General features: G+C 37.3%; 1 protein-coding gene across 4 annotated transcripts in view; it reads right to left on the reverse strand.

Moving 5' to 3' along the window:
• The window catches only part of MYOM2 (myomesin 2), a 197,995-nt gene that overhangs the window by 173,326 nt on the left and 10,784 nt on the right, over positions 1-13,885 (reverse strand). For 3 of the 4 annotated variants that reach the window (XM_072142322.1, XM_072142321.1, XM_072142319.1), the window contains exons 2-6: positions 13,356-13,483; positions 5,859-5,978; positions 2,734-2,941; positions 2,118-2,275; positions 344-436 (exon numbers count right to left, since the gene is read on the reverse strand). In XM_072142322.1, coding sequence (XP_071998423.1) covers positions 344-436; positions 2,118-2,275; positions 2,734-2,941; positions 5,859-5,978; positions 13,356-13,462 — 686 coding nt within the window. In that variant the 5' untranslated portion in view covers positions 13,463-13,483. The remainder of the gene's footprint in view (positions 1-343; positions 437-2,117; positions 2,276-2,733; positions 2,942-5,858; positions 5,979-13,355; positions 13,484-13,885) is intronic. The other variant, XM_072142323.1, reaches the window with a different exon arrangement.

Raw genomic sequence — 13,885 nt, forward strand, 5'->3', positions numbered from 1 at the left:
ACTATTGATCTGGGGGCCTGAGTGGGCCCCTCCAGCACCCTTGGGCCCTGGCACTTGCCCGGGTTAGTCAGGTGCTGGCGCGGGGCCTGTTTAATACTTTGCTGATTTAGTATTCTTTATGTAATATACCTTATATTATACCTTATATAACTTCTATGCATAAAATGTATGTATTCCTGTGTATAAGAGCAGCAGTTTGATGCAGAGTTCGGCTCATCTTGTACTTTTTGATCAACAGAAGATCGCTTATGCCCTCTGTAGGTTTCCTTCAAGTACCATACCAGTCATGCGATTACTACAACATCCACTATAATGCAAAGAATTACTGACAAACATTACTTACCTGTATATTTCCAAGCTATTTACTCCATATTTGCTTTCAATTCTGTACTTTCCTGGTTCACTTGCTGGGCTAATCAAAGTTTCATTCTTATACCTAATGAAAAGAGTAGATTCATTTCAGTAAAGTCAATAGTATCATAATCACAGCCAAGTTAATTTTACACGGTCTCAGGGTGCTTTGACATCGCTTGGCATAGAATAAGCTGCTTTTGTACTGCATTGCAACAAACAATTTAATTATAGATAATAGCTAGTTCACAAGAGGCGGTGTCACCTTTTTACGTGTATCAGAATTGAATGTAAAGATAACACGATGTATGTGGCCTGAACTTCCAACAGTGCGAAAATAAATGAAATGGAAAATGAATATTCAATTTACTTTTCAAGCATTTTTATCATTAGGGTTTTGGAAATCAAGAAAGGGGTTAGTTACAGCAGTGAAATGAAATTTATAACTAAAGAACTGTAGATTTTAAATTAAAGGAACAAGGTTGCATTTCCTCTCATCATTAGGAGAAGAGCCCCCCTATATTGACCAGAGTTGAGATAATATTGTTGAGCCAATGTGATCCACCATCTGTCAGAAACTGCTGAATTGCTCTGAATGGGATCAGGTTTTGGGCTTCTGTGCTTGAAAACCACATCCATGACTGCCTTTGACTAAGGCAGCTGGCTTTCAGGATCTTTTTCTTAGGAAAAGCTGGGTTTCAGTTTGAGTTCAGTTTATGTGCAGCTATGGCTTGACTAATGGACAGCTGAATCAGTCAGCTGCTGGGAGTTTCCATTACTCATTTTATACTATGCATAGTTCCATCAGAGGTTGCTGGTTTTACAGTATTTTCACCTTATCTTCACTGCTATTGCTATTGAATCAGTCAGCTGCTGGGGGCAGTGTCCATTACTTCCTTTATATTATGCATAGTTCCATCAGAGGTTGCTGGTTTTACAGTATTTTCACCTTATCTTCACTGCTATTGCTCACTATTCTGTGTATCCAAACTCAGCTTCATTTATTCGACCATTCTCTCTCTATACAATTCTGTGCCTTACCACCATCTTGTATTTGACCCTATTCTGTCTGACTTTCCTTTTCCGTCTCTTATCTGTTGTTTGTCCTTCTGTGTCTTGTCTCTCCTCATATCAACCCACTTTCCCTGACTTGTGTTTGGTTATTGGCTTGACGTAGTTATGTGTCTTTGTGTAAACACTAGTCTGTTACCTGTCCGCTCCACCATCCAGCAGCTGCCAGATGAAGTGAGTTTCCCTTTCACCTTGCTGGGTCTCTAAGGGTGTGTTAGCAGGTTCTTGATAGTGGGGTCACCCTTACTAGGGAGCTTTATCTGCTATAGGCAGGGCAATAGCCTTCAGGGACATTGCATGTTTAGTTTGCCACCACTAATGCAATGCGACAGCCAATACTAAGTCTGGTTGTGGTTCATTATTTGTCTGGGTGCATATTATAATTTATTAATTATTTGTCATGATGAGGTAGCATTCAAAATTGACTCTGTCAGTAAGCCACATGCTACTACTTCTTACTCAGAGCACTATAAGACAGTCTCTACCTTAGGTTACTTTAGTCAATACTTTGAATGATTTTAAATACAATGTTACAATTCAGTCAATAAATGAATGGAACATATCATTCCAATACACAATTCATACATATTATTATTATTATTATTATTATTATTAACATGCTCTACTCTATATTATTTATATGTTTGGAATGTTGCATGTTTATTATGTTGAATAAATTTCTTTTTTTTACTCACCACTGTACAAGAGGTGTTGGATATCCTTGGACAGTAAAGAAAAGCTTTACAGGCATGCCTTCCCAAACTGTATGTGATCTGAGACGGACTAGGATATCTGGGGCACGGCTCACACATTCTTCATGGATTTGCCTCTGTAATGCCAACTTTTCCTCTACCTGACAAACAAAGTGATGAGTATTAATTCTGTTATAATTTCACAGAAGACAGATAAGCAGCTATTCATGTTTTGGTATGAAATCTCTTATTATTAATTTCATTGAAGTTTCTCTAACTATAATTATTCTCCCTTACTATGGAAGGCTAGAAAGAAGCAAGCAAAATAATAAAGTGTTACTTTCCACTCATTGCCATTGGGTTCCATCATCATTAAGTTACTAATGCTCCTGGTCTCTGCCGCATTGACTTCTTGGATGTCTACCAGCACCACAGGAGACACAAGTAGAGGTCGAGAATTTGGAGCAATGACCAACTGCAGAGGAATAGTCTAAGAATCACTACACTATCATTTTAGATAGGAGATAAGTTGTAGAGAACCCTATTTAGCATCACCCTACACTACTGTGTTCATTTGACCTAAATCCCAAGGCCACATTTTGAGCAATGGCTGCCTTACCATTCTTTGAATGGACACTTTATCAATTTGCTCTCGCGCCAAGGCTCGTGCAATACGAATGTCCTCTTCCAAGAAGGCAAGCTCTGTGGCATAGTGAACACTGCGGTCATAGCTTCTGTGTTGTTGCTGAGATCTTTGTTCAACTTGTTGCTCGCTGCGTTGTTCAGCATGACGTTCAGCGCGTTGCTCAAGACGTTGCTCCTGTGACCTAGATTGTGGAGCAAGACAAATGATAAAACAGAATACTGAAAGAATACAGGATCCTTGTTCAATTCATAAGCAGCTACTTCAACCATTTTGCAGTCCATGCTTTATTGTTACCAAAAAAACGCATCTTCCTAAAGCATAAAGGAAATCTTTATTATACCAAGCCTGACAGGATTCTGTGAAAGCTTCTGAGACAAAGATACATATTTCCATCCTTTTTGAAAAACGTGTTTGAATGGACATATCCCTGTATATTCTGTGTATGGCAAAACAAGATACAGGTTCCACCTCTTGAATCCACAGTGGACATTCATCTAAAGAACAATACTAAACACAATATGATAGGAAACATACAGTATCTCACGTACAATTCATGCAATTTATCAAAGCATGCCATACAAATGATTCAAAGACTGTATTAGAATTCGGGACACAATACAACTCAACAAAGTTATAATATAGTACAAAAATCAATGACTTTGGCTACATCCACAATGAATTAGTATTTCTAGTATATCCTATTGCATTATATCACAGTATGTCAGCAAATAAATAAAGCATGCTCCATTTTAATTTATTTAAGCATGAATCTTCTAACTCTCTGAGCTCATGATGTGAACAGTTACAGCAAGTTAGGACATGGTTGCAACAGTTTGAAACACTCTCACATCAATTTACATGGTCCAAAAAATTATTTGAGGTAAACTAAAAACATTGTAAAGAGAAATGAGTAAAATAATCTGCAAATGTATTTAAAAAAAAAGAAGTATAAGAAGGAAAAAAAAGAAAGAGAAGAAAATTAATAAGTGAGTTAAGATAAAAATAAAATAAAAAAGAAGACCAAGGAGATGAAGAGTATCAGAAGATAACCTCATAAAAGAATAAGCAGGAAATATCTGAATAAGAAGGGGAAAGGGAGATCAAGAAGTGGCAAGTCAGATAAAAAGGTAGTAAGAATAGATAGAAATAGTTTTGTTAAATTCATGGGGCCATCCCATTTCCTGCAGCTTTATTCATGATATCCGCCTCTGACATCAAAGTAGCCAAAATAGTGTAAGTATAGGGAGTTGCACTTACAGACCACCTGTGTAGTAAAAACACAATAGAAAGATGATGTGGTCCTGCTATATAAAAACGCTGATATACCTACACTGCTTGGCCATGAATATCATGACCAACCCTCTCACTGTACACGAATAGTAACTGAAGCTTTAAATTATATATAATATATTGTGGGATGTGGGGTAAAAGTTATACAGGCTGAATATGCTACTATGAATTACAGAGCGGTCTCTGCTCTCCCTGATGTATAGAATATCTTATAGATATAGGATGTGGAGGCAGGGAGTGGAAAGCTGTTCGCAAGTAGAAAGGAGCACAAATAGTTGTGATTAGGCAGGGAAGGTTTAATCAAATGTTCTACCGTTACAATAATATAATATATATATAATAATGCACTAATATACATTTCTATATCTCATGGAGAACAGAGCTAGGCAATTGGCCCTTCCTCTGCAATGCTATGGAACTTTGGGAATTCTTTTGGCTAATGAGGGAAAAAAGGAACTTTATTACTAAAGTGTTTCAAACACCCCGCAACAATATATTAAACATTTCAAGTGACTAAGAAAATGTAATTTCCAACTATGACAAATGATCTTCAAGGGGAACAATGTTTTGAAAAATAATGTTTCATAATGCATTTAATAATACTGTCAGCAGTAGCATGTAAGAGTACATGCATATAAACGTGTGCATGGCCGGGCAGCTCATGTCATCGTGCTGGAGAGGAGGAGGGATGAGCACTGCTCACTCCTCTCTTCTCCATAGAGCAGCGCAGGGCCTGTACCTTAACACAGCAAAATATAGGACATGTCCTTTATTTTGCTGTGTATGATCACAGTGCAATGAGATGGCGCCATAGACATCAGGGAGACCAATATCGGTTCCCATTACGTTCGTGAGAATGAGCCTTAAAATTGTGCAGGGACACACCCTGTTGTCAATGTATGAATATGTTTCATAGAAATATAATACAGATATACAAATAAAAAGATCAATATTACACATTCACACATTGGGAAGTATACAAATATTTACAGATATGTGAAGAATAGTGACAGTGTCACTTTCATTTTTTTAACTAATTTTGGATAAATCTGATCATCCTCCCTACTTCCTTCTCATTTGCTTTTCTGATATGTGTTGAATCCTGCTTTATGACAAGACCAGGAGTAGCTCACTGACATATCAGGTTACATAGAATCTATATGCAGATGGGAGGAGGGAGAAGTGAGTCACAGCAGCTAGATGTCCATCCACCAGCACAGTAAGGACCACAAATTATAGCAGAGAGGAAAATAAAGATTACAAGTCACATGATGACCAGAAATAGTGTTACTCGTCATGTATATGCACCGGACTACTGAATTCTGCAATGTTAGGAACATCATAAGGCTCAGATAATGTAAATCTTACTGGTTGTGTTTAGCATATAGATATAGAAGGTATGCAGGCCTCTACAATTACAATCTCCCCATAAACTTTTAAACTGTCCTTTTTACATAGCATTTGTTTGGTTGGTTGACATCTGGATACCTTTTTGAAATTGTTGCAGTACTGAGGACAGAGCTCAAATGCAGAGGCCTGAAACCACCATAATTATTGTTATTATTTTTTTAAGTACTTTCAATTATTGCAAAATATAAAAATTAATAAATTGCTTATAAAAGCACAAATTGCTTATAATGAACCAGTAGGAGCATGCCATAACTACTACTAAGCTGTAGTATGTTAATATGCTAATGAGATGACATGGCTATTATCTATTAATTGATGGCATATTATGGAAACACATTATTGGGTGATTATATAAGCTTGTTGCTAATTACCCATGCATGGTACACCATAGCATGTACCTTTTTTTAAATGCAGGGACATAGTATTCTTGAACATCTCTATCAGCCCCGCAAACACATTTTACTCTGGAACCGGAAGAAATTGATGATACTCTTTGAGTAGAAGCTGAGCTGCTTCTTCTGTAGTGACAGAGAGAGGAGAGGATGTTGTACATACCTGCTGCAGCTGTCAAATATAATTTATTAATACAATACATGGCTTTTACTTTATAATATACCAATATGTGTATGACAGTTTATCCTCACCATTATTGCAGTCTAATCTAATATTCTTGAGAAAACAATGTATTAAAAGTAACATAGAATCATATATTTACTTTGATTTCCAAAGAAGTTTTTTTTTGTTTGTTTCCTCTTACAATAACCAGTAATCTACATGTTTGGATTATTCCTTTACAGTATTCCCAGATAAGATATCTCAGTACTACATATACCTTTGGGTCCATACGGATGTATAATTGACACATTTCTTACAATGTGATATGTTGCTTTCTATCTCACATCTATTTGATCCCAGTCAAAAAAGTTGATAGCATTTTCCAGCATAATAAATAGATATCTCCCTCGAGGGCAAGGAGCTGATGCCTGAGAGGGGATGGAAGGTCCTCCTGTCACATAAGAAGGTACTAGCATTATAAATAGCAAGTGTGATGCCCTATTAAAGATTTCACTTACAAAGTGACACCTTAGGACGGCACACATAATACCTAAAGGAAAGAACCGCATCACCTCACATTTTCTACTTTTCTATAGAAGCACCAGAAAGACCAAAAACCAAAATGTAGAATGCATAAAATAACACTTTATTAGATCAATTAAAACAAATCCATTTAAAAAGATTAAGCAAAACGTAACTTGTTTGTAAGCAAATACCTTGACTTGTTCTGAGGACTAGACCTTCCATACCTCCACAGGTTACTGTGATCTATTTATCATGTATATATAGTTATTTGGTTATTTAATTTCTATATTTAATTAAATAATTTCTACATTTTGGTTTTTGTTATTTCTTCTTTGTGATTCTTCTTTTTGATTTGGGGAAAAATCTATTTAATCTAGTGCGGGTACATTATGTCCGTGCCTATTGTTACTTGTATTGGTGTTTATTCTATAGAAGCGCCAATCTGATTTTTTGGGTTTTTAAAGCATCAAAGTGACATATTGGACAGACAATGAAATTCACTTTTTGGCAAGACACTACTCAGTTATATATGATGTTTTCTGACTTTCAGGCAGTCCATAATGCACCAGGTGCTATAAAAGGCAATCATCGTTTAATAGGTTTGATTAATTTTATTCAAATGAATAAAAAAGGTGCCTGTATCATCTATTCTAATAAATGGGACCCATAGGGGACACAGATCTTTGTTTTGGCTCTGAGCTTCTGCCTTTCTTTCTTCTTCTGCTTATCTGCTGGTCAGATGTGTCTTAGGGGTTTTGCCTTTCTAAAACATCTAAGTTAAGGTCTTTAGTGAATTCTTTGACTTTTTAAGCAAACGTCAAAAAAGCCCCAAAAATCGCAAATGTCTTCCCTAACCCTGGAAAGAGCAGGTATGGATTTTAACCTTTTTATGACTTAAGTCACAACTTAAACATCTAGCTCCAGGTGATAAGTCCAAGATCACTGCAGAAAACTAGGGAATGGTGAATTTTGAAGGAGGTTATGCTCAAAAGAAGGCACAAAAGTGCACATCTGCCCTAAAAAGTAGCAAAAAGACAAAAACAAGCCAAAACAAAGGCACATGTGCCCTGTAGTGGTTTTGAGCAAGCTGTGTATGCACTCTTATTATCTGGTAAAGAAAAGAGAAATAATGACATAAACAGCTGTTATACAGTAGTCTGTGGTCTTCCTAAAGGACCCACTGTTGATGAGAAGACCAATAAAAGGGTCAGTAGATAGAACAATGTGACTTATCTCAAATACATTTAATAAGTCAATCAGATAATTTCCCTTAGTGTCATGTTGTTTGGCTAAAAATTTTCAGGAAAGTTTTTCTTCCCTAGAAGTTACTGACTGTGAAGGGCAGGAGGTAACACTGTAGCATATAAATGACCATTTTATATTGTATATTTCATGTGAAAATTATGATCTGAAATTAAAAAAATGCAACTTATCATGTCCCTGAAGAGGGAATAGTTTGGGCGTGACCATCCCAAAGAAGCCCTTATAATATATACATAGTGCCGGAGGCAGCAGCCACACCACAGTGTGCAGAAGGTGACAGGGAACTGTGACTCTTGTTGCCCCTTCAGCTCCTTCTACTGCTCCATAAATTTACAAATCAGTCAAATAATAAAAATTATGCAGATGCCTTTTCTCTTCAGCCTTAATGGTAAACCAGCCAGGAGATGTTTTCATTTGCCTAATTCTGCATTATGATTTATTTATTGTTATTTATGTTTTAAATATTTAGCATTGTATTATCTTTTTATTACTTCATAAGGCTTTCCAGGGGGTTATAAATCCTCTTATAGTTCATAGACAAACACTGAGATTATTTTGGCATTTTATGTAGATATTATATGTTCTTTCTTTATATGGCCTATTTCTTTTTTTAATCTACGCCTCAAAATATGAACCAAAAAAGAGACAAAACTCAGTGTGAGCCTCCAGCCATAGGTCACAAACAGTAAAGACATGTGGGGTAGGCTTTACAGTGACAGTGGAGACTTATTGAGATTCAGACTCCGAGCACATCAAAAAGTTTTCTGCATAATCGCACAGCATCTTTTTTTATTGTAGAAAGAAGAAACAGACAATTTTTGTTTATCATTAGGAACAATTTGCCATGTTACTGTTCTGTTCTTTCTGAGATATGTCAACAGTAAGAAAGGATCAAAGGCACAAATAAATAATCACTGTCCTTATTGGTACATTATAGTGCACATACAGATGACTAATTTCTGGCCATAAAAAGTTCTCATATAGTAGAACAAGCCGGTAACATGATAAATTGCTTATTAATGACCAAACCCAATGTAATTTTCCACTGACACTTTAGTTTCTTCTCTCTACAATAGTAAAAATGGTCACTGAGCAATTATAGAAAAAAAAGATACACTGAACTGAAATACAATAAAACGGCAATTATAATATTCAGAGACAAAATGCAAGAATCCCTTTAATGTATGTCAGACAATGGACTGGAGGCAAAGGAAGAGGAAACAGCAGTAAGAAATCCATTATAGTGAAAGAAGACAGAAAAGACTGTCATTCCATTCTAGAAGATGCTATTAATTTGGCCACAAATTATGCGCTAAAAGACTTCTAACAGCCGCTTCTGCTAGATAAGTGACAAATAAGATTATTGCTGTGATTTACCTGTAGACTTTGTATAGCACTATGTTACAACAGGAGTCAACCATGTCAGAGCTACAGTATTTACCCTACTCTATATGTTCTTATTATTTCTGCAGACTGACAATAAAATGTGATAAACAACATACATATGACCCGGAAAATACGTGACCTGTATGCTGGGCAGTACACAGCATGGGCCCTAATTGCATATATATGAAAGCTCCTGACATATATATATATATATATGCTGAGCTCATACATATACTGGCAGATGGAGGCAGTAGACTTAGTTACTTTGGAAAACAGAGGATGGAAAGATGCATCGAGCTGCATCTTTCCATCTTGCTCCCTCCTGGTGAGTGATGTATATACTCAGTGAAGACCACCGGAGGCAATAAGGGAAGGATTCAAAGTAGCACATCCTACATACTGCCATCTGCTGATGTAAACATTGCTATGCAATAGGGAGGTCCCAGTGGCGTAACTTGAAGATGATGGGCCCCAGTGCAAAGTCTGTCCTTATTGGTACATTATAGTGCCAATCCCCAAGCAATGAGGTCCTAAAGCTGTATGCAAATGACCTGTGAAATGTCCAATGAAGTATTAGCATATTCAAGCTGTCCACTCTATTCATGAGTGGGAGGCACAGCCACACCCCCAGTGCATGACTGACAGCCTGTATAATGATGTGAGGCTGTATAATGATGTGCTTCCTGGTGCTGGTGGCCACACCCCCTGCAGCCTGTGTGTGCATGTGTGTGTGTGTGTATAGGAGAGATACAGCAGCTCCAGGCAGCCATGTTACAGCAGAACATGTCAGATTCATGTGTAGCTGATGTCTGTGTCTCTCACCTGTATATTAGGAGGATGCAGCACAGATACCAGTAATACTTTACTATACATTACACACAGACATGAGCAGGGGGAGGAGTAACAGGGGTGACATCACTGCCTCTGACCATGTGACCAGCCTGATTTACATGATAAAGAATAGATGATTTTACAATGAATAATGTATGAAATAACTAGATAAAGGCTGGGATGGGATCCTTGTGAGCTGCTCCAACAGGTAGTAGTGACAGGACTAGTGACACAGACCTGATGACAGGTGTCCTTTAATTTGGGAGTACGTTGTTATTTCCCTTTCTATACACTGACTATTCTAGCAGTACCACGCCCTGTATCTGTATTATATATTATTAGACCTAGTGATCACAGCAGGTTGAGGACTTTGTCTTTGCCTCCTGCACTGTGCTTGGTTTGTGTCTAGCTCCTGTCTTACGATATCTAGTTTCGTGACTACATCTTTCATCTAATCCTATACTGCTGCACCTATCGGCTAGTTGAATATGTAATCTCCTGTTGCTCTGGCAACCATCTGCTCCTTTATTTTCCCAAAATGTGGTCTCTTCATATTATAACTGGGATTTTAACTACGAGACAGACTGAATACAAATATCTGTAGGATTAATTGAGACGTGTAGTCTTCTGACAAACTGCATTATTCATGCATGTGTGAATAAAGTCTAAAACGTCACCAGGTAAAGGAGCTGCAAATATAGAATGTGTGCTGTAGTGTTCTTCTTTATTAGCTCAAAACTAGGTTCATTGTACAACGTAGTCAGTAGATGGTGTTTACAATGTTGTATAGTCACAAAATGATTAGCTTGTGCTTTTACCTATAACATAATACACTGGCCCACATTTACCATGGGCCATGCACCAAATTTCTGGTTGACTTTGCACGTACTTTCATGTGCAAACGGCTTATACAAGTATTTAAGAAGTGTCCAAGATGCACAACACTTTGTGGCACACACTGCATTATACCTGATGCAACACAAAATTCTGCACTGAAATAGGCATTCCTGTGCTCAGACAGACCAGATTTAAGTGCAAAGTCCGACAGAAGTGTAACAGATGACCCTTGTTAAAGGTGAACCAAAAAAAAGTGGTGCACCAGATTTATGAAGACTGTGAGCTAAAAATCATGAATCTGGCCCCCTCTGTACACTACATATAGGGGCTTATTTACTAAGGGTCGCGGATTGCACTTTTATTTGTTTGTTCGCTGTTTTTGGGATTTGCGCAGCTATGACAGGTATTTAACAGAGATTTGCGCTGGGACTGTATTGCCCACCATCGGATTGTGGCGCAGCTGCACTGACTTTCATGCAACAGAAATAGGGGGAGCGTGTTGTTGGGCGATCAGACTGATTCAGACTAAGCGCGGGATTTAAGTTTCAAATTGTGTCACAAGACAATGTACTTACACACACCAGGAAGAAGAAGGTAATCTCCGTCGGATCTGAGCGGGGAAGCGGCACATGCAGGATATCGGGGGAACAATCTTATTGAATCGCACTTTCAGGGAACTCCTTGGCCAGGTAAGTAAATTCGCCCCATAGTGCAGTTTGCACTGTTTTCAGTAGATGTGGGCCACCAGGGCCGGATTATACAGGGGCGCTTGTGGCGTGCCATAGACCATCAGAGGTGAACCAAGATGGCGGTGCCCTGCCGCTGGTGTCACACACTGCGCCGCCAGTGCCGGTATCTTGACACCACGTGGGAAGAAGATGAAGTTGGTGCGCATCAGGGTATCGGGGGAAGGTGAGTACAATTTTATTATTTTACCTAACACTGTATATAGTTATTATGGGGTGGGGGATATATACAGTTTTTATAAGGGGTTGTATATAGGTATAGGAAGGCTGTATATAGTTATAGGCAGGCTGTATGTAGTTATAGGGAAGCTGTATATAGTTATAGACAGTCTGTAAATAGCTATTAGAGGCTGTAAATAGCTATTATAGGGAGGCTGTAGATAGTTATTATAGGGAGGTTGTGTATAGTTATGGGGGCTGTATATAGTTATTATAGGGAGGCTGTATATAGTTTTAATAGGGGGCTGTATATAGTTATTATAGGGAGGCTGTATATATTTATTATAAGGGGGCTGCATATAGTTATTATAGGGAGGTTGTATATAGTTATAGGGAGGCTGTATATAGTTGTTATAGGAGGTTGGATATAGTTATCAAAGCGGGGCTGTGCATATTAATGTGGGATTGTATATATTATAGGGGAGTTGGAAACAGTTATAATAGAGGGGGCTGTATATATTTATTATAGGAGGATTGTATATATTATAGGGCGGCTGGAAATAGTTATTACAGGGGGGCTGGAAATAGTTATTATAGGGGTGCTGGATATTTTTATTCCAGAGCTGGATATATTATAGGAGGCTGTATATATTATAGCACGGCTAGATGTAGGTATTAGGGGGGCTTGATATATTTATTACAAATAACAATTGTGGCGAGGGCCCCCACCAGTTTGCACCAAGGGGCCTCCACCACCCTTAATTCGGCCCTGTGGGCCACTGTGTTTTATCTCAAACAACTGACACAAATATCACACTGCAGGTTTACAGTGGACTGGATCTTTCAAAACTGTCAGTTGGTTTCTAGCACCTATAATATTTGAGTAGTCAAAGCAGTTTTACAGCAGTTTTAACCATTTTTCATAAGCTTAAAAAAAACAACTGATAAATGTTTTTTATAACATGTGCATTTGCAGTCAGTTTTTTCACTGACTTATGGCAGGTCATTTATCTTATCTCTGTTTGTTTTGGTTTGTTTTTGCCTGTCATTTTGCCATCTGCTGTTTTTGCAATTTATCACTCTCACTTTTTCCTTGTGTTGAATGTTTTTTTTTTCAGATCTCTTTTTGAGACATTTGTTTGTGCCAGTCTTAGTTTCTCCCCCTGCCAGCATAGTGCACACCGGATTAACCAAGAGGTTCCGGCAATCCATTTATAACAGACCATGGACTGATTTCTGTCCACTAAAAATAACCATAGAAGCAGACATCTAGAAAACCATTAGAAATTGATTCAGGAATTACCGTATATAGAAAAAAATGTGTAATTTTTCATTATACAAACAATAACATTTATTTGATAAAATGGGAACACCCCTTTAACTATTGTAATCCATATTACAAGAGCACCTGCATCAAATAGCAATGCACACGATAGAAACATACAGTTAGATACAGTTCTTTCCAAAAGATCTTAAAATGAAAACACATGTGACTTGGGAATCTAGAATAGCAACAACTTTTTTCATTTCTGATCTCATTAAATTAAAAAATGCCTATTACAATTGCTAATATTTTCGGTTATCACTACTTACTTCTGTGTTGAATATTCTTGAACTACATATCGGCTTTGAAGATTTCGGTAAGAGTGATCATAATGCTTATGTCTCTTTTGATAATATGGTACAACCTTAGAAGACATGGCACCAGCCTGTCCCTAGAACTAGAGGAAAACAGTAGAATTAATTAAGAAGAAATGCTCTTATAACATCAAATGGACATACTGTAAATAAATGTCTTTCATTGCTATTTGTTTTACATACAGTTAAAATAACAATTTAATTTGTTTAAGTAGTACAGTAATAATTTAATAATACACACAAAGCCCCTAGTATAACTGTTTAGCAGAAACATGGCTACTTTCCTTAAAAGGGTATTACCATTTCAGCAAATAAGTGTTCTTGTTTGTATAATGAAAAGTTATACAATTTTTAAATATTGTTTCTGTATCAATTCCTAATTGTTTTCTAGATCTCTGCTTGCTGTCATTCTATAGAAATCTTCAATGTTTATTACCAGTGGACACAGGTGCACGGCTCGTTATAACACACAGCTCTGATTACTG

Source organism: Engystomops pustulosus, chromosome 3 (assembly GCF_040894005.1).
Source record: "Engystomops pustulosus chromosome 3, aEngPut4.maternal, whole genome shotgun sequence".
Taxonomy (NCBI): Eukaryota; Metazoa; Chordata; class Amphibia; order Anura; family Leptodactylidae; genus Engystomops; species Engystomops pustulosus.